At 41.2% G+C, this 25,106-nt stretch overlaps 2 protein-coding genes and 1 long non-coding RNA gene across 10 annotated transcripts in view; all 3 read left to right on the top strand.

Moving 5' to 3' along the window:
- Nucleotides 1-91: 91 nt before the first annotated feature.
- fbxl3b (F-box and leucine-rich repeat protein 3b) lies at nucleotides 92-3,946 on the top strand. The gene is made up of 5 exons (XM_059570300.1): nucleotides 92-307; nucleotides 1,755-2,111; nucleotides 2,186-2,308; nucleotides 2,747-2,918; nucleotides 3,253-3,946. Exons 2-5 carry the CDS (start codon nucleotides 1,755-1,757, stop codon nucleotides 3,891-3,893), a joined length of 1,293 nt encoding a protein of 430 aa, XP_059426283.1. The 5' UTR covers nucleotides 92-307; the 3' UTR covers nucleotides 3,894-3,946.
- Nucleotides 3,947-4,659: 713 nt separating this feature from the next.
- On the top strand, nucleotides 4,660-5,950 carry LOC132160416 (uncharacterized). Its single transcript, XR_009438006.1, has 2 exons — nucleotides 4,660-5,010; nucleotides 5,466-5,950. It is a non-coding gene; the product is annotated as an uncharacterized LOC132160416 (long non-coding RNA).
- A 3,585-nt stretch (nucleotides 5,951-9,535) lies between these two features.
- The window catches only part of LOC132160663 (peripheral plasma membrane protein CASK-like), a 48,603-nt gene continuing 33,032 nt past the window's right edge, over nucleotides 9,536-25,106 (top strand). For 2 of the 8 annotated variants that reach the window (XM_059570294.1, XM_059570293.1), the window contains exons 1-5: nucleotides 9,540-10,259; nucleotides 18,489-18,601; nucleotides 20,223-20,328; nucleotides 21,364-21,441; nucleotides 21,531-21,603. In XM_059570294.1, coding sequence (XP_059426277.1) covers nucleotides 10,201-10,259; nucleotides 18,489-18,601; nucleotides 20,223-20,328; nucleotides 21,364-21,441; nucleotides 21,531-21,603 — 429 coding nt within the window. In that variant the 5' untranslated portion in view covers nucleotides 9,540-10,200. Of the gene's footprint in view, nucleotides 10,260-18,488; nucleotides 18,602-20,222; nucleotides 20,329-21,363; nucleotides 21,442-21,530; nucleotides 21,604-25,106 lie in introns of all 8 variants that reach the window. The other 6 variants (XM_059570297.1, XM_059570296.1, XM_059570299.1 and 3 more) reach the window with 5 other exon arrangements.

The following is a 25,106-nucleotide window of genomic DNA, read 5'->3' as shown; positions in this document are numbered from 1 at the left end:
CTGCTGGCAACAAGCGGAACTGCACTCCCTCCGCTGTACCCAGAATGCACCGCTCGCTCTAAGCACAACACATCGCCATTTTCCGTGAACGGGCGCTTCTCCTCGGAGTAACTGGGTCACAAGACAGACGGGAAAATACTCGAAGCGTTCGTCACAGAAGCCGCCGATCCGAGCTCGTGGATCCGCCCGCCGCCATCGCGTCCACCGAGAGCCAATGACCGTGTTCGGTTGGTCCGCTCGGATGAAGCATTGGAGCGCGGGCCCAGGCTGAGACGACACCGATCACCAGCGAACCGACACCGCACAGGTACCGTTACCGCAGAACCGACACCACCGGAGAACTCTGCTCTGGAGTAGTGTGATGAAGCGCTGCTAGAACCTCCGGTGGGATCAGCTCGACGGACGCAAACACGCTAAAGCTCACGATTCTGCTTCAGTCCTGATAAAACCACCATAGCTTCGTGTCGGTCTGTGAATCTGCAGAAGTTTAGCGGAATGTTCGCGCTGCTCCGAGGCTGTCCAGACCACGTGACCATGACTCGTGCACTCTTGTTATTTTTAAGCTCTTATCTGTGAAATTAGAGCTTTTTATTTTGCAGTCTAGTCTGTTTTCAGTCACAGCACAGAACTTTGTAGTGCTGCTCCCATCCAATAAAACCAATAACTGCACAAAGAGTGTGTAAACATCACATTTACATTAAAAAAAACATATTTGGTGACCATAAACTCATTATTCAGCTAGAAAAATTAACTCTAGGGAGGGGCATTTCTGTCAATATATGCACCTGATAACATATTCGTTATAATTTGTACTGTTCTTCGATCTTTAATTTATACTTGAATAGTATTATGGCAGTTTCCATTTAAAAGTTTATATAAAACAAAATAATTGAAGTAGAAATTATGTAACTGCAATTTTATTATTATAAAAACTTTGATCTATCCAAAATAATCAATATTGAATCGATTCACAAAGTTGTGAACGAGAATCAAATCGTGAATTTTTTGTCAAAACCCTAATGTTTTTTTCACACTGAATTTCCAAATGAATGTAGAAACATCATAAAGATGATGTATTTTAAATGTTTAATATATGCTGATTGATTCTTCATTAATATTAATATCACACAGTGATGATGGAGTCAGACGGGCGTTTCCGCTTTTCTCTGGTGTTTACTGAATTCAGGCGTGAGTGTGTTCATCGTCACGTGTTGTCAGATGAATAACAGCAGATCGGGTTTAATCACAGGTAGTTTGAAGAATTCAGCTCAATGAACTAATATAAACCGGCTCTGAGTGATGAATGTTAAAGTAGTGCTCAGTGCAGCTGTGTTTTGTTTACAGCCGTAACCAAGGAGACCGTTGTGAATGTTACAACCCTGCTCTGTTTGTTTATTATCTTCAGGAGAGAGAGTTAAAATATAAACAAACAAACAAGTAGTGCTGTGAAACGATTAATCGCATCAAAAATTAAAGTTTTTGATTATATTCCATAAACACACACACACACGTTTGTTTATGTTTAGGAAAGATATTTTGTTTATATATTACATTTTAATATAATATGAATTATATGAATGTAAATATTTTCAAATATGTGTGTATTTTTATATACATTTACACAGAACATGTGTATTATGTAAACAAAACCTTTTATTTTGGATGTTATTAATCGTGATTAATCATTTAACAGCAAACTCTAGTATGTAGAGAGCTAGTGTTGCGTTTAACCGCTCTGAATGTGTGTCTTCAGAATGAAAAGAGGTCAGAAGGGAGGTGATGATGGGGAGGAGGACGGCGGGTCAGTGTCGGGGCCTGAGCTCTGGAAGCGTCTCCGGCGGAGCGACTCTGAGGACGAGGCGGTGGACTGGAGGCAGCTGCCCGAGGAGATCCTGCTGCAGATCTTCCAGTACCTGCCTCTGCTGGACCGGGCCTTCGCCTCGCAGGTGTGCCGCGGCTGGAACCAGACCTTCCACACACCTGAGCTCTGGAGGTGCTTCGAGTTCGAGCTCAACCAGCCCGCCAGCTCCTACCTGAAGGCCACGCACCCCGACCTCATCAAGCAGATCATCCAACGCCACTCCAACCACCTGCAGTACGTCAGCTTCAAGGTGAGACTGACACTCTGTCCGTCTAGAAGCTGTCTGAGGTCACGCGTGTTCCTGACCTGTGTGTGTGTGTTCAGGTGGACAGCAGCACTGAATCTGCAGAAGCGGCGTGTGACATCCTCTCTCAGCTGGTCAACTGCTCTCTGAAGACGCTCGGACTGATCTCCACCGCACGACCCTCCTTCATGGAGCTGCCCAAAGTATGTCTCTCACACACACACACACGCACGTTTGTTTTTGTGTAAAGTGTGTTCATCCCATAGGTGTAATGGTTTTTATACTGTACAAACTGTATATTCTATGGCCCTACACCAACCCTACACCTAACCCTAACCCTCACAGGAAACTTTGTGCATTTTTACTTTCTCAAAAAAACTCATTCTGTATGATTTATAAGCGTTTTGAAAAATGGGGACATGGGTTATGTCCTCATAAGTCACCCTCTCCTTGTAATACCTGTGTCATACCCATGACATTATACAGAGTTGTGTCCTGATATGATACATACACACACACACACACACTCTCTCTCTCTCTCTCTTACACACACACACACTCTCCCTCAAACACACACACAGTGGAGTTCTCCGTCTCAGGTTCAGTCTCAGCAGAAGCGTCTGTTGTCTTGTTCTCCTCAGTCTCACTTCATCTCGGCGCTGACGGTGGTGTTCGTGAACTCAAAGTCTCTGTCGTCTCTGAAGATCGACGACACACCGGTGGACGACCCGTCACTCAAAGTGCTGGTGGCCAACAACAGCGACACGCTGAAGCTGCTGAAGATGAGCAGCTGCCCACACGTGTCTCCTGCAGGTCAGAGCCAGCACACACACACACACACACACACACATCGCTTTCAGAGCATGTTTCACACCGAATCTACAAAAACTAAAGAATATTTGATCACTTCAAATAATGTGTCTATCACGATTCCTTGTTTCAGTTCGAGGTTTAATATGTGCTTTAATTATTTACATGTGTGTAAGTTACGCACACATCATGTGTGGAGCATCTCAAACTCTTATTTCATCATATCTAAATTTCTCATCAGTATTATAGTGACCTACATCATCACGGTTATCAGTACTATCAGCTTTATTGTTAAAATGTGCTGGAAACGTACTGACCGTGTGTGTGTGTGGTGCAGGGATCCTGTGTGTGGCGGATCAGTGTCACGGTCTGCGCGAGCTAGCGCTCAACTATCACCTGCTGAGCGATGAGCTGCTGCTAGCGCTGTCGTCCGAGCGTCACGTTCACCTGGAGCACCTGCGCATCGACGTGGTGAGCGAGAACCCGGGTCAGCAGTTCCACTCCATCAAGAAGAGTAGCTGGGACGCCATGGTGCGCCACTCGCCCAAGTTCAACCTGGTCATGTACTTCTTCCTGTACGAGGACGAGTTCGGGCCCTTCTTCCGTGACGAGGTGCCCGTCACACACCTGTACTTCGGCCGCTCCGTCAGTAAGGAGGTTCTGGGCCGCGTGGGGCTGACCTGTCCTCGGCTGGTGGAGCTGGTGGTGTGTGCGAACGGCCTGAGACCGCTGGACGAGGAGCTGATCCAGATCGCAGAGCGCTGCAGACAGCTGTCGGCCATCGGCTTGGGCGAGTGTGAGGTGTCCTGCAGCGCCTTCGTGGAGTTCGTCAAGATGTGCGGCGTCCGGCTCACGCAGCTCTCCATCATGGAGGAGGTCCTGGTGCCAGACAGTACGTACGGGCCGGACGACATCCACTGGGAGGTGTCCAAACACCTGGGCCGCGTCTGGTTCCCCGACATGATGCCCACCTGGTAGAGTCACAGAAGCAATGAAGCGTTTACAGATGCACTTCAGACACTCGCTGTGTTTCTTCTCTCTAGTCGCCGCGACAGACTCCTGTGCTGGACACTCAGTGTGTTCTGTTTCTTCATGATGATCAGATCACATCTCTGTGTGCAGCACACACACCTCTGCATTAGTACTGTTAACTGGATTATCCTGCTGACACACTGCAGCAGAAGATAGAAATAACTGACTTAGTGATATTACTAGTGTTCTGATGGTTGTGTCCAGCACTGTGTGGAGATGTGTGTGTGGTTTTCACTCTCAGCAGCTTGTTGGTTCTTCATCTGGAGGCAAATCAGATCAAGTTTTGATTCTTTTATCAAGTCAAGTCCCCTTTATTTATATAGCGCTTTAAACAAAATACATTGCGTCAAAGCAACTGAACAACATTCATTAGGAAAACAGTGTGTCAATAATGCAAAATGATAGTTAAAGGCAGTTCATCATTGGATTCAGTTATGTCATCTCTGTTCAGTTAAATAGTGTCTGTGCATTTATTTGCAATCAAGTCAACGATATCGCTGTAGATGAAGTGTCCCCAACTAAGCAAGCCAGAGGCGACAGCGGCAAGGAACCGAAACTCCATCGGTGACAGAATGGAGAAAAAAACCTTGGGAGAAACCAGGCTCAGTTGGGGAACAGTTCTCCTCTGACCAGACGAAACCAGTAGTTCAATTCCAGACTGCAGCAAAGTCAGATTGTGCAGAAGAATCATCTAAATGCATCTAAATTTTTTTATGTTTGCTTTAGTTCATTCCAGATAGAAACGACTTCAGAAGCGCTCGTGCTTCGTTCTAACTAGGGCTGCACGATAACTGACCTTTCTGCTCAAAAATATAATCACAATTATTCTTATTTTACTCTCAACTTTTTTGAATTTAATCAGAATTGAATCAGAAGTAAACACTAATCAACAGTAATCTAGGAGGTGTGTGTGCATTGGGAATCAACTAAAGCCAAGATAACATTTATTTTATGAAATCATGAGTTTAAAGATTGTGAAGCTGAACTCTTCTCCCAGCATTCAGTTCTCTGTTGGGTTCATCACGCAGGGAACACGTGATCACAGACACACACACACACACACGTGCGCTTCACAAGGTCTACAGGGTTTATGTTATTTAATCTTCATTAGTCAAAGATTTGTTTTTAAAGTTATAAAAAGGCGTATTTGCTGAATGCAGATGAGGAAAGTATTATAATGTTTGTCTTTCCATTACTAATAATATAAAAGCAATCATTATAGTACATATTTTAATTCCTTTGTTTAACATTCTATCTGATTATTAGACAGACTTCTGTCTGTATTAGAATGACAATAAAAGTCTCAATCATATCGGCCGATATATCGGTGAACCAGTGCAAGCTGACACAAAAGCCTAATTAGAAGAAAGTGTTTTCAGTATAAATAACCAAATATGGCATAATTATGCTTAATATATGCAGAGAAGCAGACACTGTGGTCATGATTAACGTGATTTATCGTGCAGCCCTGTTTCCGACCGTCAGATGAAGAAGCGTCCGCTCTTGTTTTAATGGCAGGCGGTTGGGAAATCAGTTTGTAAAGCGTGTTTTTGGGCATAATTAGTTTGATTGGTTTTCATCAAACTGAAGTCTGTCATCATCTTCATCACGCTGGCACTCAGACGAGATTTGCGGTCGATTAACGTCATTTATTTCTGTTGGGATGCAGTGAGCGCTTCGTTATCAAGCAATATATTACAGACATGGACGCAGATCCCATTCAGATCATTTCCCTGCACTTTATATAGAAATGTATTTTAGAAATGTATATATGAGAATATCGGTTGTCAATATTTCTCCTGATGATTAATATTATTATATTATTTTCATTGCTGTAAACGAATAGTGATCATGTTGTTCTTACAAGCGTTTAATCGCTCTGCTTCGGTTTAATGATAGTTTTATGTCTTTGACTGCATAGAACTATATCCATAAAGACAAAAACCAATGTGGTGTAAATGTTTTTGTTGTTGTTTTGGAATAAACTTTAGTGAATGTAAGAACTGCTTCAGTTTGAGTTATTGGACACAATGTTCAGGAAATGTTTCACAGATGTCTGGAACACTCACCTGCTGTTTCTCAGAATTATTTTTTGTGTCTCTTCATTTTTGACTTCCTGCTGAATGATGATGCGTTTCCTCTCCGTCACCGAATCCTGTCCTTAAAAACAGTCCTAAAATTAGAAAAACGTCAAATATTAATTGTATCATATTTGGTTTAAAGTGGCTGCAAACATCAACAGACAAAACCATTATTTATCTAAAAACAATTTGTACAACCCGAATTCCGGAAAAGTTGGGACGTTTTTTAAATTTTAATAAAATGAAAACTAAAGGAATTTCAAATCACATGAGCCAATATTTTATTCACAATAGAACATAGATAACGTAGCAAATGTTTAAACTGAGAAATTTTACACTTTTATCCACTTAATTAGCTCATTTAAAATTCAATGCCTGCTACAGGTCTCAAAAAAGTTGGCACGGGGGCAACAAATGGCTAAAAAAGCAAGCAGTTTTGAAAAGATTCAGCTGGGAGAACATCTAGTGATTAATTAAGTTAATTGATATCAGGTCTGTAACATGATTAGCTATAAAAGCTTTGTCTTAGAGAAGCAGAGTCTCTCAGAAGTAAAGATGGGCAGAGGCTCTCCAATCTGTGAAAGACTGCGTAAAAAAATTGTGGAAAACTTTAAAAACAATGTTCCTCAACGTCAAATTGCAAAGGCTTTGCAAATCTGATCATCTACAGTGCATAACATCATCAAAAGATTCAGAGAAACTGGAGAAATCTCTGTGCGTAAGGGACAAGGCCGGAGACCTTTATTGGATGCCCGTGGTCTTCGGGCTCTCAGACGACACTGCATCACTCATCGGCATGATTGTGTCAATGACATTACTAAATGGGCCCAGGAATACTTTCAGAAACCACTGTCGGTAAACACAATCCGCCGTGCCATCAGCAGATGCCAACTAAAGCTCTATCATGCAAAAAGGAAGCCATATGTGAACATGGTCCAGAAGCGCCGTCGTGTCCTGTGGGCCAAGGCTCATTTAAAATGGACTATTTCAAAGTGGAATAGTGTTTTATGGTCAGACGAGTCCAAATTTGACATTCTTGTTGGAAATCACGGACGCCGTGTCCTCCGGGCTAAAGAGGAGGGAGACCTTCCAGCATGTTATCAGCGTTCAGTTCAAAAGCCAGCATCTCTGATGGTATGGGGGTGCATAAGTGCATACGGTATGGGCAGCTTGCATGTTTTGGAAGGCTCTGTGAATGCTGAAAGGTATATAAAGGTTTTAGAGCAACATATGCTTCCCTCCAAACAACGTCTATTTCAGGGAAGGCCTTGTTTATTTCAGCAGGACAATGCAAAACCACATACTGCAGCTATAACAACAGCATGGCTTCGTCGTAGAAGAGTCCGGGTGCTAACCTGGCCTGCCTGCAGTCCAGATCTTTCACCTATAGAGAACATTTGGCGCATCATTAAACGAAAAATACGTCAAAGATGACCACGAACTCTTCAGCAGCTGGAAATCTATATAAGGCAAGAATGGGACCAAATTCCAACAGCAAAACTCCAGCAACTCATAGCCTCAATGCCCAGACGTCTTCAAACTGTTTTGAAAAGAAAAGGAGATGCTACACCATGGTAAACATGCCCCGTCCCAACTATTTTGAGACCTGTAGCAGAAATCAAAATTGAAATGAGCTCATTTTGTGCATAAAATTGTAAACTTTCTCAGTTTAAACATTTGCTACGTTATATATGTTCTATTGTGAATAAAATATTGGCTCATGTGATTTGAAAGTCTTTTAGTTTTCCTTTTATTAAAATTTAAAAAAACGTCCCAACTTTTCCGGAATTCGGGTTGTACAAATGAAAATGTGGCTATATTGACAAGGTCATAAAGCCTGGTCAAATAAATTCATTTTGGTACAAAAAGAAGAGTTTAATGATGAAACCTATTTAGGAATCAGCAGTGTGATTGGTTGATTTCAGACGTCATGTGACTGCGTGTCTCAGTCTTCAGACCTGATGAACAGAATAAACAACAGACTCAATCTCCAGCTGCTCTGAACACACAGAAACGTGTGATGTTTGCTGACGAGACTGATTCATTATCTTCAGGGTATTTATGGTGATTGATGTGGATCTGAAGAGTGTTGTGTTTGTGGAGCAGTGCTCCAGATGTGTCAGACCGAAGGCGAACCGCTTGTTGGTTTCACACTATAGTTTTACATTTAACCAGCTTAACTAGGCTACAAAACTACTTCTTATTCAGTGCTGGGAAGGTTTCTGTGGAAATGTTGCAGATTAAAAGTTACCGTTTAAAATGTAATGCGTAGTGTAACTATTTCAAATACTTTATTAAAGTAATGGAAGTGATTACTTTTCTAAATTTCTAAAGTTTTCAGCTGTTAATCAGTTCAAACAGGGTTAACCTCACAGTGACGCTCTGACGTTAAATAGAGATTAAATATCTGAAGAAATAATTTAATAGCTAAGATACTGTTTATGAAATCAGATCTTTGTTTAGCTCTGACAAGAAACACTGGATCTAACAATGCCTTGGAAAAAACAGTTAATAAAAAATAAAAAAGCATATAAACCCAAATATGAAATAAAACAGTTATGAGAATAATCATGTGGCTTTTATATTCGCTATAAATAGAACTTATATTAAACACAATCAAGCCCTGCTAATATTTAAAAAGTAACGCTAAAGTAATATAACGCATTACATTCCATACAAAGTAACGTAATTAGCTACTTTTTTAGGGAGTAACGCAATATTTAATGCATTACTTTTAAAAGTAACTTTCCCCAACACTGGTTGATAGCTTAACTGTTGCAAATACACGTACATTTTATATTTTAAAAAAGTTTTTAAAATATGCTATATAATAGCCTATATGAAAACTAATATATACATATCACTTTTTTTATATTTTATGGGTCAAAATTATACATTTTTCTTTGATGCCAAAAATCATTAGGGAAATTAAGTAACGATCCGTGAAGATATTTTGTAAATGTCCTACCATAAATGTATCAAAACTTGATTTTTGATTAGTAATATGCATTGCTAAGAACTTCATTTGAACAACTTTAAAGATGATTTTCTCAATATTTAGATTTTTTTTTTGCTCCCTCAGAATCCAGATTTTCAAATAGTTGTATCTCAGACAAATATTGTCCTCCTAACAAACCATATATCAATATATCAAAAGAGCAAACCCTTTCGGCTTTTATTGCATCTCTATGAACTGTACAATATTTCAGCGCTTAATATGAATATGTGACTCAGTGATGGATGTGATAAATCAGAATCATAAAATGATGCTCAGTCTGCGAGCCCACTCTTATTCAACGATAATCTCCAATGTTCAATTGCCCTCCTGCAGCATTTATTCAATAAAAAAATTCACGGATCCTGAGGGGGGAAAAAAAAATCGCAAAAGCTCTAACGTCATTGCACGGTCAACCAGCACGCGCAGCGACGCCGGTCTGCCATTGGACGCTGGACGGGAGAACGGGATTTCTCTGGGCAGATTAGGAAACTGAGCGCCGTGGGCTCGAAGGCGCGCCCTTCCACCGCCATCTTGGCTCAAGCGGCCCGTCTAGCTCAGCGGAAACATCCGGGGAATCGCGCGCACTTCGGCGGCCATTGCGGCTCGGCGTGCGGCAGCTTCATAACCTTGAGAAGGCGGAGCGTCGGAGCGCTGGACTGGAGTAGCAGCGGAGCAGGAGGAGAGGCGCCGAGGCAACGGAAAGCTGCAGAAAACCGTTACACGGCAGCGCTGCTTTACCTCACCGCTCTAACGGGAGATCAGGGCGTGTACCGGCGCGTCTAACGGACAATGATGAGCGCGGTCGGATGGGAACAGGAGCGGTGGCGGCGTTGAACGCGTTTTTTTCTTTTTCTTTTTATGTTTGAGGCGGATCGGCGGGACCAGCGCATTTTTTTCTCGGTTGCTCGCGTTACGTTGACATTTATTATTTGAAGCGGCAGATTCCCGGAGCGTTTCGACCTGCATTTCGGAGCGTTGATTTTCCCTGACATCATCATCATCCTCATCATCACCGTCGCTCGGTGTGAACGGACATCTTCGGTGGTCGTCGACGGGAATCCGGGGGATTTACAGGATCCCGGTGTCACCGCACGAATTCTGACGTTCGCGGCGCTTTTCTGAGGGAAAGCGGATCTTTTCCCGCGGTTCTGTCGGCGGGAGTAACGGTAACGTGATGGCTGACGACGACGTGCTGTTCGAGGATGTGTACGAGCTCTGCGAGGTGATCGGGAAGTGAGTGATCAATCTAATCAATCATTCCGCCGCTGAGGCGTTTTCCTCCGCCGCTCTTTGTCTCGTGTGTTGACGTTTTACTGCTTCAGGTTCAGCTGACCGAGTGTGTGTGTGTGTGTGTGTGTGTGTGTGTGTGACACTAATAATCATTGATCAGTCTCTCTTCATACTCTGTGATCCGTGCTTCAGTCTCGTGTGAGGAGGGCTCGTCTTGTAAAGGTAAAATGTGCCATTCTTCTCTTGGTCATTGTGCAGATTTGTTCTAATAATTAAATAATTTTTCATTGATTAGTATGAATCTGACCGATGGAGATGGACGTGCAGCAGGCCTGTGTATGTGTGTGTGTGTGTGTGTGTGTGTGTGTGTGTGATGTACTGCTGTTTATTAGACACTGAAGTTGGTTTGTATGTTTCAGGTAATTAGTTTAGTCTATTATTAAATTGAAATGAATAGATTTGTGTTGATATACCGTAAATATATCAAAAATTCATTTTTGATTAGTAATATGCATTGCTAAGAACTTGATTTGAACAACTTTAAAGATGATATATTTAGATTTTTTGGCTCCCTTTTCAAATAGTTGTATCTCAGACAAATATTGTGCTCCGAACAAACCAGACATCAATGGAGAGATGATTTATTCAGCTTTCAGATGATGCATACATCTCAATTTCCAAAAACTGACCCTTTTGTGCTCCAGGGTCAGATCTAAAGACAGACTGCTCTTGAAGTGATTGGGTGGTGTGTGTAATTCATCATCGCTGCTGTCTGTCAGCCAGTTCACTGCACTGTTCATAACACTAATATTTACATCTGTGACTGAGTCTAATATGGGTTCATCTCTCATGTTTATCTGTCAAACCAACCAATTATTTATGACATAAAGTACTGAAGCCTGTTTTTTGGAAGAGTTTCTGTATCGGCACAGTCATTTTCATGACAGTTTCTCTTCATATATTCACATCATTACTGTAAATGGCAAGTATTTATTCATCATAGAAGTAATTTGTTGTAAAGACTTTTTCTAATTAAAAAACATTGTTTATTATAGGGATGCATCAATCATGATTTTTCATGGCCGATTCTGATACCGATTTCCGATTTTTTTCTTTTCTTTAAGCAACAAACAAGAAAGAAGGAAAATATGCATAAACGAGATTTTTATTTGGTATTTAATAGGCCAAACTGGCTTTTAGTTAATGAAAACAATAACCGTAACCATCTGAAATATACAGCAGTATCTGCACAGTAACATTCAATACAAACACAGATGATACAGACATCAGCATTTAGCTTCTGTTTCTGAATTGGGTTGAAACTACAGAGAACTGGCCTTAAATGAAAAGATTAACTGTGACCGTGTGAAATTAAAAGCAATAACTGCATAGTTCTGCAATCCCAACACCACAATCAACACACATTCAATAAGATATTTCTTAATCAGCATTCAGTGTTTGTTTTAGTTTTTAAATTTGGTTTTAAATTAAAAAAAAGGTCTTTACCAGTCAGACTAAATAAAAGTATGCTATATAAATACATTATTCCAAAATGTTAAAATTAGATAATGTTGGTGCGAATAAAACAAAGATGCAAAGAGTTTCATTCATCCAATTAAAAATAAAATTTAGGGTAATGATTCACATCTATATTTTTTTACTTGAGCCAATGAAAAATAAATAACTATTGGCTCAAGTTAAAATATATAGATGTGAATCATTACCATTATTAAATGTTTTAATTGGGTGAATGAAACACTTTTTTCAGTGTGATTTAGTCTATGTAATTTTAAGGTAAAATAAAAGTAATCATCCTACACAGAACTGACGTTTACTTCTGGCTTCTCAAACGTATATGCAAGTTATAATTTACAAAAAAAAAAGAAACAGTTTAGTCTGTTTCGTTTCTCATCCAACACGTGAGAAGTTGAACTGAACATCCTTCGCTGTCTTCGCTCGTGCAGGGACAGATACAGTAAAGGGGATCTTATTTGTGCCTCAGTACATCAACAGCTGTTTGCATCATTTTACCGACTCAGACTTTTGAGTCTCGTTCAGCAAAATGAACGAATCTTTGTTCAAGTCATTTCTTTCATTTTAGCAAAATGTAATTAAAATGTTACGTGTTACTCCCCAGCACATCTAGTACTTACGCAAACGTTGATCACATTACAAACAATACAAAATTAAAATGCTATAAGATACAGAAAAGATGAATTCATTGTTTACCTGGGTCTTCAGTCTGTGATTAGACAAGTCTTCGGGTTCAAGTCGTTCCTTAATCACGTGACAGATCCATGCCCTATTTCTGACATTTCTGTCACTGTGTTTTTGTTACCGTTTCTTCAGGATCAGTGGTGTGTTATTATTTTATAAATAAATAAAACCCTGTTATAAATAAAATATTGATTAATTTGTCTTTTTGACTGTCTTATCAGTAAATAAACACTAGGCTATATAATAATAAAATAATCCAAGCCTACAATACAAAGTATTTATAGCCTAGTTTGTTCATTTTTAATCTAATTTTGAGTTTGCTGGTATAATAATTGCTTTTCCTAGGCAGACTTGACATTCTGGTTTAATATATGTACAAGAAGATTGCTCAAAAAGGACATAAAGTTAAAAGCAAATATCATTTTGAATCCTAAACAAGTACCACTACAGTTCTATCGTCTAATCTGAAGGGTGAACTCAAGACTTAAATCATACAACAAGGTCATTTTTGAAGATTAGAATCCACTGTAAAAAACAAACAAATCAAAGTGATTTTGCCATTGTATGGACAAAAATGTAAAGCATAACCAACTCTTTATTACCACATTCAGTGTTATGGAAAAGTACCATCATGACAGAAATTAAAAGCAACAATTTGAAACCAGAAATGCATCACATAACTGTAAGAGTAAATAATTATAATAAAAAAATAAGGTTGTAAATTAACGAATTACTCTAGCCAATGCTGCCATGTCACGTGACAAAAGAACGAACAACCTGAAGACCGTGCGGGCACACTTTCGGAAAAATCGGCCGAAAAAAGACCAAAAACCAGCCGATTGCTGATCGCGTATTTTAATCAAAAACCGTCTGGTTCAGATTTCTGGCCGGTCAACCGGTGCATCTCTAGTATATAATAGTAAAAATACTGAATTAGATTTACTGATTCAGTCATTGTGTGTGAGATGGGGATGGGAAGTGTACAACCTTTTGAGAGAGAAATTCAAGCAACTAACTTAACTTCAATTTGCTTGCAGTGTTCCTTCACTGAAGTTATCGCTCAGTTACATGTAATACTATAAGAATTATGCTATATTTAATGCGAATAGAATTGCCTATATTAATTTTCTACATAAAATTTTTGCACATTACTGTTGTTAAAAAGTCAATTTTGTATGGCTCAGCTCAAGCTTAGTGCTTTACTGTCAAAAATACACATGCATGAATTAAAATGTAAGTAATATGATGAAATCCTGCTCACATAATGAAGATGTGGAGCACTCCACAGATCTATCCCATGATGCACTGCAGAACTGAACAGACGTGAAGGTGGTTTAGGCCTGGATCAATGTGTCTGGTGCTGATCAGGATTAATGCAGCTGATAATCTGATCAATGAGCTCCTGACAGGAAGTGATGGACTCCTGCAGGTTCCTGAAGCATCAGCATTTACACAATGTACTACAGTAAAACTGTCTGAATCCTGTTACTCTCAGGTGTATTATAAAACAGCAGCTGCAATAAGATTACATTTATTAATGATGGTAAATATTTCTTCTGTTGTAAGTGAGATTTCAGCATCACGGTGTCTGACTCCAGTCTGTGTTTGTCTGGTTTAAGAGGCGTTTGGACGAGGCTCATCAGTCTGTTATCATGATTCACTGACCTCTGAACAGTACAGTATGTTTATAATAAATGAAGGATGATTATTGATGTGATGAGCTAGTGTTTGATTGCACACACACACACACACACACACACATCAGATCATAAAACATGATGAAGCAGCAGATGTGTGTTTGTGTTCTGAGGCTCGACTGGTTCAGTGATTTTAATTGTTAATTTGAATTATTTTTGAGTGATTAATATGTATTGGTTTTGTAGAACCACTGTTTTTTTATCGCTGTTTTGATGTCACGGTGCCCAGTGTAGTGTTGTGGAGCTGCAGAAGCTTCCAACATTACGCAGGAAGGAAACCCCACATTAAGTCAGATCAGCTTTAATTCTGTAGCGCTTTATACAAAGCGGATTGTTTGCGTTCACACTGGCTCGGTGTTGTGTGTGATGTGATCTCAGGTCACTAATGCCTCGTCACAGCAGTCGCTGAATCTCTTATTAATGATTTAACACGTGAAAGTGGATACTACACCTCAGAAACCCTCTTAGCCTCTTCCATATTTCATAAAGTCATTATGATGGTTGAACCGGATCATGGTGAAAAAAGTGTCTGAGATACCGTGGTAGATTATTAACAAAAACATCACAGGTTTGAACTGACTTGAAGAAATTATCATTCAGTATGCGTGTGTGTATGTGAGTGTGTATGAATCTGTATAGTGTGTGTGAATGAGAGATCAGATGTGCTAAAACATTAGCCACATTTAAATCCAGACTCAAAACTCATCTGTTTACCTGTGCTTTTAGTGAACGAGCAATCTGCTGCATCTCAACTGACGGCACTCTATTTTATATATACTCATTTTCTATCTTTAACCTTTTTAAATGGATTTTTTAATTATAAAAAAAAATGTAATTCCTTGTTTTATTTTTGTGATTATTTTTTATAATTATTTTAGGTGAGAATTTGAATGTTTCTCACTAGATCTGGCTACAGTGTTATTAAATCTGCGGCGCAGCTGCATCGACTGGGTCACGTTTGGTTACGCTTTTGTTTGCTGTTTCTCATATGCAGCAGAAGTTGGATAACACGGCAGAAATGTTCTCCGTCTGAAGCCCTGGTGTGTGAGCTGGTGTCAGATCAGGATGATTGTTGCTCTGACTGTGATGTAATGGCTCCACAGCCCAGCGGTCAGTGGATCATGTGACTTCAGATTCAAGATGTTTTGTCCATAAATAACCCATTGAAATCTGAATCCAGCGCTCCGGTGTTGGCTTGTGCTGAATCCCAGAGCTTCATCCGCTGGGATGTTTTCCTTGTTATTCCTAGACTCATTCCCTGCTCCGACACAGGCTGTAATTGTAGCTGCGGTTCTGCTGTAATTTGCCCTGTCTGCTTATTTCCTGCATCCCTGTGCAACGTGGGCTGCTCATTAAGATCCACTGGGTTCCTCTGAGATGTTTCTGGAGGTGGCTGAGAGACGCTGAAGGTCAGACCTCCTGAATCTGGACTTCATTCATGCCTGGACCGCTCTTTGCTTCACTTCTGAACTTTGTTTTATTTGATAGGGTTAGACCATTACAGCGATCCATCACCAGTAGGTTTGTGTTTGTTCCAGATGTTTTTAGGTCAGACGAACACGCCGGTCCTGCAGATTTCTCCTCTGAAGATTATCAAGCTAATAAGCTAATCGAGGCCGTCGTCTGAAGTGTCATTGTAAATGTTTGTGCTGACGTCTATAAACAGATTCACCAGGCGCTTGATGTGATTCTTTCATACAGGACTGTGTTTCAGCTCTGAAGTCATTTACTGTCAGCTTCATGGACCTTCCTGATCCACACATGGAAACTAAATGAGATTAACCTGCCTTATTTATTCACTTGTTTACCTATTTATTATTATTTGCTTATTTCTGTGTCACAGTGTGGTTCGATAGATTAGATGACATTGTATTAGATTAGAAGTAACATTAGACCATTAGATGTTCATGCAGATCCTCAGGCCGCTGGTGAAGGTCGTGGGTTCGAGTCTCTGCTGTACATCTTAAGGTTTGAGATGATCAGTATCCAGCAACATGAGCTCCTCTGCTGAAGACACGGACAGACACTAGTTAACATAACCAGCAGGGGGACTGATTCTGCTTTCTGTGCTTCAACTTGAAAGTGTGAGTCTTATAAGCAAGTAATAGGGAGTTTTTAATATAAATTAGATTGTAGCATTTTGAAATTGGCATCAAAAACAGAAAGGTCTTTAGTTTTGAGAAACTGTACAACAGAAAACAGCAGACGAGCTGATGAGACGCAGCTTCTCTCTCTGACAGCAGGCGGCGCTCACGAGCAGCAGTGATGCAGTGTTTCCTTGGTTACCGCTGTAAACAGAGACGAGCTGTAACCATGCTGTCTAACCCTTTCTGAAGACAGAGATGCTCCTACTCCAGTATGTCATGATTTGTGTGTTGTGTCACATATTTGAATCAGTTTTCAACCAGCTTGTGGTTCATCTTCACATCTCTAGTCGTTAATAGATTCACTTTCAGAGAAGAAAGCTAAATAAAGTGAAAGTGTTGAGTTCAGTAGCTCATCCCTGTTGTCTAGATTAATTACTAGATTATCTAGATTAGATTAATTGATAAAGTTCACCACTTGATCTGCTGAATAATGGAACACTGAACATCTGGTACTATGGTAAAAGTTTTGGTACTCTGGTGATGTTAAAGTTCTGGTGTTTTGAACACCAGGTGTGTGTGTGTGTGTGTGTGAGTGTGAGCTTGTTTATCCTACATTATAGAGATAATATCAGTAAATTTTGACCTTGTAGGGACAATTTTTTGGTCCCCAAGATGAAACAAGCTTATAAATCACAAGTGTTTTGAGAAAGTAAATAACGCCTGTCGTTTTGTGTGAGGGGTGGGTTTAGGGGAAGAGGATAGAAAATACAGTTTGTACAGTAGAAAAGCCATTATGCCTATGGAATGAACCCATAAAACGTGTGTGTGTGTGTGTGTGTTTTATAGGGGTGTGTCTCTGTTCTTTCATTTGCAAGCGTGTGGTTATGGTTTTCCCAGAGTAACCCTGTGTGTGTGAGATATATATTAAGCCTCTATGATTTCCGCCATGTGGAAAATGTGGATGGAATAGTGGAATCCAGTAATAAAAATGGAATTTACAGCACAACACAGAATGTAATGGAATCTGGCAAAATTGGTATGGCAATAAAATCTGGTGATCTGGACAAGTGCAGCGGTTCTCAATTCCAGTCCTCGTGACCCCCAGCTCTACATATTTCACCCATTCTCTGCTAACACACCTGATTCAGATCCTCAGCTCATTAGAAGTGAGCTCCGTGCATGAACTGCACTACACAGTGTTCATTGCTCCCTACTCCCTGAGCATGGGAAGATGGGTTGAAGTTTACCTCACTTGGGAACATTGATTCACAGATTTGCGCTGTGCAACGTCTTCTGTGACATCATATACCTCATATGTGTTCGCTGTGAACTTGAATCATGGTGGAATATCCTGTGATGTCCACTTCCCAGGGCACTTTTGTTCGAATAGAACAAACGTCTGAAGCCATAAGAGAAACATAAAATATGCAGAGCAGGGTGCGAGGACTAGAATTGAGAACCGGTGGACTAGTGTTGTATGCATATATTAAAGCACAAAAATACTTCTGTTGAGATATAAAGTCTGAAATATGAAGTGTGTGTATGAGCGCACACACTGAAACACACGTGACGCTCGTCTCTGTCAGTGTATGAACACATGAACTTCATCTCCAGAGCTGATCTGATAAAATATGATCAAATACACACAGAAACTCTGTCTTCTTCACAGCAACCCACCAAAACAAAAGCTCAGCTTAACTTGAAGAAACTACAACAGAAATATATTTCTTTTGTACATTAGAAGTGAAGGTAAAGATGTTTATAATATTCCAAAAGATTTCTAGTTTCAAATAAATGCTGTTCTTTTTCTATTCATCAAAGAATCCTGAAAAATCAATTGTCACAGTTTCCACAAAAATATTGTGCAGCACGACTGTGTTCAACACTGATAATAATCAGAAATGTTTCTTGAGCAGTAAATCATCATATTTTCATGATTTCTGAAGATCATGTGACACTGAAGACTGGAGGAATGATGCTGAAAATACAGCGGAGCATCACAGAAATAAATTACACTTTAACACAGATTCACACAGAAAACAGATGATTTACATTACAATATTTCATTGTTTTTATTGTATTTTTAATCAAAAAATGCAGCCTTGGAGAGCAGAAAAGACTTCTTTCAAAAACATTAAAATTTACTTGAGTGACTCAAGTAAAGGTGGTGTTCTCTATGGTGGTTAAACTGCTGCTGACGGTGTGTGTGTGTGTGTGTGTGTGTGCTTCAGGGGTCCGTTCAGTGTGGTGCGAAGATGCATCAACAGAGACACTGGACAGCAGTTCGCTGTGAAGATTGTAGATGTGGCCAGCTTCACCTCCAGCCCTGGACTCAGTACAGAGGGTAAGAACACACACACACACTCTGTATCCCACACACACACACACACACACACACACTCTGTATCCCACACACACACACACACACACACACACACACACTCTGTATCCCACACACACATGCACACACACACACACACACACACACACACACACACACACACACACTCTGTATCCACACACACACACACACACACACACACACACTCTGTATCTCTCTCACACACACACACACACACACACACTCTGTATCTCTCTCACACACACACACACACTCACACACACACACACACACACACACACTCGCTCTGTTTCTCACACACACACACACACACACACACACTCTGTATCCCACACACACACACACACACACTCTGTATCTCTCTCACACACACACACACACTCTGTATCTCTCACACACACACACACACACACACACACACTCTATCTCTCTCACACACACACTCACACACACACTCGCTCTGTTTCTCACACACACACACACTCGATCTGCTGTAACTGGAGGCTGATGGATCAGGTTCAGCAGGGCGTGACTGACGGCCGTCTGGTTTGGGGGGGATCTTTGGATTTCTACTGACTCCATGCGGCCTGGTCATGGATCCCCGAGTCCTGCCAAAAGGATTGTGGGTGATGTGTGTGATCAGAGGTCTGGTTGTGTGTTGTGTTGCTTCCCGCTGGGCTGCTGGAGCTCCGGGCTTTGGCTTTAATCTGAGCCATCTGTGAGCGAACACACAGACACACACTCACACACACACACATCAGACGAGGACCAGTGTTTCACCTCTGAGAATATTAGTAAAAATACAAACAAACGGCCACTTCCTGTGCTGAAGCCTTCAGTCACAGCGACTACAGGAATGAACACGATGGTACATCTCTCCATGAGGACTCGAGGGACTGAAGTGTGTAACATCAAATAAAGATCAAATCAACACTTGTTTTTGTTTTCTACTTCCATATCAACAGCTACCTTTCCTTGAAAGTAAGTATTTAGCTGTTATGTTTCTGCAGATCTGTCTTTGAGAAAATGCGGAGACTGGGACGAGCATATAGTGATACTGCGGTCACATGACACAGCCATCCTCCAATCTGATTGGCTGACGACTGATATAAGTGTATAATGCAATGTTTCTCTGTATTCAGACAAACCGATGCGCAGCCATTCAGCCTGATAATATTTTTGCTGTTTGAACAAAAACTGGACAAAATTACTAGTAATGTTGAGGTGTAAGCTACTCCTGAGCTTCATCACACTCACAGTCACTGTTGTTCTGAACGACTGCTTCATGTTTACTGTGATCTGAAGCTCCTCTGTGCAGACTGAAGACACATCTGATGTTCAGACTCATCTCACACACACACACACACACACACACACACACTCATTCATGAGTTCTGCTGTGTGTGAGAGAGAGAGAGAGAGACGCTCCATGGCTCCCTCTGCTGGCGGCTCGTGTGCTCTCAGTGACGTCAGGCTCATGATCTCACATGTTCCTCTGTGCATCAGTGTTTATCTGGTCATGTGACGTGTCATTAACGTGTCTGATCTTCCTCTTCAGTGAGGCAGTGAATCTGTTACTGATCGTCTGTCTGTTCGTCCTCAGATCTGAAGCGGGAGGCGAGTATCTGTCACATGCTCAAACATCCTCACATCGTGGAGCTGCTGGAGACCTACAGCTCAGACGGGATGCTCTACATGGTCTTTGAGTTGTAAGTGTGTGTGAGATCTCACAAACACAACATGAGCCATATAGTTAATATCACACTGATGCTATTCAATGAAATTAAAATTGAACGGAAAATCATGTGCTCAAATAATCATGTGCTAATGCCTATTTTTGAGCAATCAGGTGGATAAAATCTTTTATTTAATTTGAGTATTTTCTTTTTTTCTTCTGAAACTTGATTTGACTTCAATCAAAAGATCATATCAAATTTAATGAATCAATCTGATATCAGTGTTCAGGGTACCAGGATTCAAAATAGTCAAATTCACCTTAGAAAACACAATTCATTTTCAAATTAAATTTATTTCTGTGATGAACAGCTGAATTTCCATCATCATTCCTGCAGTATAAAGTGTCACATCTTCAGAAATCATTCAGTATGATGATTTATTATTAGAATTATCAATAGCTGTGCTGCCAAATATTTATTTTTTAGAATTCTTTGATGAATGAAAAATTCAAAAGAACAGCATTTGTTCAAAATATAACTCTTTTCTAACAATATAAATCTTTCCTATCACATCTCAACAATTGAACACATTGTTGCTGAATAAATTTTAATTTCTTTCAGAAAAAGAAAGAATAAAAATATACTGTCCCCAACCTTTTGAATTGTAGTGGATATTGTTAGAGAAGATTATATTTTAAATAAATGCTCTTCTTTTGAATTTTTAATTCATCAAAGAATCCCCCCAAAAATGTACAGGTTACAATAAATATTAGTTTCCAGCACTGGTAATAAATCATCATATTATTCTGATTTCTGAAGATCATGTGACACTGAAGACTGGAGGAATGATGCTGAAAATACAGCGGAGCATCACAGAAATAAATTACACTTTAATGTTTATTAAAATAGGAAAACGTTATTTTACATCATAATAATATCAAATATTATCAAATAAATGCAGCCTTGATGAGCAGCAGAAGCTCCTGTAAAATTGCTCTGATCCTAAATGTTTGACTGGAAGTGTGTGTGTGTATAGCGTGTGTGTAACAGTGGTGTGTGTGTGTGCAGTATGGATGGAGCCGATCTGTGCTTCGAGATCGTGAAGAGGGCTGATGCTGGCTTTGTCTACAGCGAGGCGGTGGCCAGGTGAGAACCACTTCCTGTTCACCTCTCACTCGGTCAGTGCTTCCACCGGTCAAGATTTAGCTGGATCTGTGTGTTGTGTGTGTTCTCAGTCACTACATGCGGCAGATACTCGAAGCCCTGCGCTACTGCCACGATAACAACGTCATCCACCGAGACGTCAAGGTGAGGCTCTCACATGTTCATCTTCAGCATCTTCACCATGTGACCGTGGCTCTCTAGAACACGTACAGCTTGTGTGTCGTCTCAGGGTCTTTGTTGGGTAGATGCAGGTTCTTTGTAAATGGTTTTATTGCACACATGAGCTTCAAAGCAACTGTTTTCCACTCTTTGGGCTGCATTTGTGTTTTTGTTCTTGTGGTTGTACTTTTCTTTCCTGCCACAGCACGTTACACTACATTCGTGCTCTTTACTCTACATTACTGCTCTAACTGATCTCTACAGTAGCACACTGCTGTTTTATTTTATGATTTGTTAATAAATCTCGTGTGGCATTTGCTTTGTTGCATATTTTGAGCCATTGGCAGTTATCGATGAGAGTGTTAAAGGCACAATATGTAAGATTTTCTTAAACACAAAGTGCAGATGTGTGTATGATGTAAGAGACTGATTCATCAAACTGTGTTAAGAAAGCTTCACTGATTATAAAGTGAGAGCTTAAACCTGTGTTAGACTGAAGTCACTCGTAATGTTCTTGCTCTCTTTCTCTGTATAATTTATTCGCTGTTTGAATAACTGTGGAAGGTACAGGTAATAAACAAATTAATTCATTACCTCAGCTGTGAACATCCTCCTTCATAGCTTCTTTAAGCTTCGTCTTTCGAAAGCTTACATATTGTGCCTTTAAGTCAGAAACTCACTGTAAACACTGCAAATAAAGCTTTTTTTGTATTCCCCTGTTAAGTAAACTCTTAAAAAGGACATTTACTTGTATGCATTTGGCAGACACTTTCATTCAAGGTGTAAATGTGATGAGTTCAGAGTTACTCTACAGTCTGAGCTTCATGAATTAAAAACCGACTTGTGTCCAGTGGCCACAAACGACTGAGGTTCTCTGGTCAGAAAGTGTTAGAACCGCTAACATTCTCTGCACCGTCTGTGGTTAAAGTGGGATGAATCAGACCAGGTCCTCTGTATCTGGAGGCGCAGTGACTCTTCTCCTCCAGCATGTGTGAGTCTGCTGTTTGATCTGGAGAAGAGTTTGAGGGTTCAGTGACGGATGTTTCTGATAGATTGACAACTCAGAGCAGATGTGTGGTGATGTCCTGCGTTTATCCATGACAGGATCGCAGAAGCTCACAGCAAGCAGAATTTGATTCGAGTCATTTCCAGGTCTGGAAACGTATGGAAAAATATTTGCATTTCCAGACTTTTGCCCCTGTTTAGTTTTATATAATAGAAAATTAAGAATTTAATGAAAATAAATTTATCGTACAAGAAGTGTGTTTTCATGGCAGCTGTTTAGTGATTCTTGAATGAATTCAAGGTGCGCTTTTTCATTATGCAAAAATGCAGGTTATAAGCATTTTGGGTTTCCTCTCACTATATTCTTAGCACCATATCACAGAGCTTCTAAAAAGATCTTTGCAAAAATAAAATACATACAGACTTTCGTGTGTGCACGAGAAACCATTCAACTTAGCATATATGACAAAGCCCAGTGAGCCACTTATTGTGCCTTGAACACTTTTTTTACATTCTTGTCTTTTTTCTTTTTTATAAACCTTGAACTTGGCAAATAGTACAGTGCTCCCAGCCGTATTGTGCCTTGAGCCCGTTTCATGTCATTGTTTCTCTGTCGCTTTCTCTGAGGATATTAGAGGCCTTAATATCAGATGTACTGCACTGAGAAAATATTAATGTGCATCCATGCTCTCCTTTTCTTCATAGTAAGATGGCTATAGGTCATAGTATATAAAACTAGAAATTGTAATGTGTAAGCACACAAAAAAACTGGGGCATGTCAGTAGTTTCTTGAAGGCACAAAAAAGTTTCTCGTGTGCGTGCAAAAGTGTGTGGTTTTTTCCTTCTCCTTTCTTTCTAGGGTCTATATACCATATATACTATATACCAAATATAAAGCTGAAAATAATGCTCTGTGAATCATTTACATTAAATATGGTCTGAAAATCTCCTGATAGGTTTGGAAAGTTGAGTTGAGTGATGGAAAATGTGAAGGAACCCTGCTGTGGGTCAGAGGTGAACTCTGTGATCTCACGATCAGTTCGTCAGCGGCGTGATCTGCGGACAGGACTCTGGGTCGTCGGGTTTAGAGCAGAGGTTCGCTGTAATGAGTCCCAAGCTTCCTCTGGATGTGGTCAGCACCGCAGCGGTGGAGGCGTGGGACACAGACGTCCTCCTGAACTCCGTGGTGGAGCTGTTGGTCACTGCGGGCTCCTGCTGCAAGCTCAGGAACTGGGACAAGGCCCGAATGGTAGCTTTGCGCACCGAGCCCGAGAGCATGAAGTACATGACGGGGTCCAGGCAGCTGTTGAGGGCCGAGAACAGAAGCATGATCTCGTTGGTGAGATCCATGAGCCGCTGCGTCTCACAGCTGACGTCACGGAGCTGCGACGAAACATAGAAGCCTCTGAAGGCGTGATACGGCACGAAGCAGACGGTGAAGAGGAGCAGCACCACGAAGGACTTCTTAGCGGTGCGAGCGTAGCGTGTGGCGTTGGGCAGGTCCGGTTTGTCCCGTGAGGCTTGCAGCAGTCTGCGTGCGATCCGTCCGTATGAAACCAACAGCACCGCAAACACCAGCCAGAACACCGCCACCATGAACAGATTGAAGTAGGCTTTGCCTCTAGCGTGCTTCCTCTGCTTGTACTGGAAACACTTCCCCGTCTCCTCGTTTCTCTCGACCAGCGCGATCATAGGCACCACCATCACCAGAGAGCCGCTCCACAGCAGAACACAGGTCACCAGACTCCAGCGACTGCCCCGGAGCCAGCGCTGACCACAGCCCCTCTGAGAGCCCTTCACGCCGATGATCTTCAGATAGCGGTCCAGACTGATCAGACCCATCAGGGTGATGCTGACGTACATGTTCATGTAGAACAGGTTGCCCACCGCCTTACACATGTGCGGCCCCAGAGACCACACGTTCCCCCGAGCGTGGTACAGCACACGGAAGGGAAGACACGCCAGCAGCACCAGGTCCGCCAGCGCCACGTTGATCAGGAAGACACGCACTGAGTTTCTGCGCGAGTGCAGGAAGAGGAAGACCCACAGAGCCAGCAGGTTTCCTGCCAGACCGAACAGAAAGATGAGCGAGTAGAGCACGGCCAGCGGGAGCCGCAGGGTCTCCTCCTCCAGAGGACACGAGCGGTTGAAGGAGCTGTGGTTGGTGAAGCGGTCAGTCGGCGTGATGCTGCTCATGGTGTTTGTGTGTTGATCTTCTGTTAGGGATCAGGGTGAAGTTCACTGAGGCTTCAGCTCTGAGGAGAGAAACAGTGAGTCAGATATGTTTCACTTCTGACATTTCCTGATCATTTACTCACTCCATATCATCCTACATGTTCATGTCCTCAGTCTCAAAGAAATTGAGTTTTTGAGGAACACATTCCAGGATTTTCCTCCATACAGTGCTCTTCAATGGTGGTCAGTGATTTAAACGTCTAAATGCAGTTTCAGTGCAGCTTCAAAGAGCTCTACACGACCCCAGC

Source organism: Carassius carassius, chromosome 17 (assembly GCF_963082965.1).
Source record: "Carassius carassius chromosome 17, fCarCar2.1, whole genome shotgun sequence".
Lineage (NCBI taxonomy): Eukaryota > Metazoa > Chordata > Actinopteri > Cypriniformes > Cyprinidae > Carassius > Carassius carassius.
This window is presented reverse-complemented; position numbering and strand designations above follow the sequence as displayed.

Bases quoted from the DNA above. Each gene is read 5' to 3' on its own strand.
- fbxl3b (XM_059570300.1), top strand. From the start codon at position 1,755: ATGAAAAGAGGTCAGAAGGGAGGTGATGATGGGGAGGAGGACGGCGGG. The intron at 2,309-2,746 runs GTATGTCTCTCA...TGTTCTCCTCAG, and splicing joins CCTTCATGGAGCTGCCCAAA to TCTCACTTCATCTCGGCGCT. The intron at 2,919-3,252 runs GTCAGAGCCAGC...TGTGTGGTGCAG, and splicing joins CCCACACGTGTCTCCTGCAG to GGATCCTGTGTGTGGCGGAT.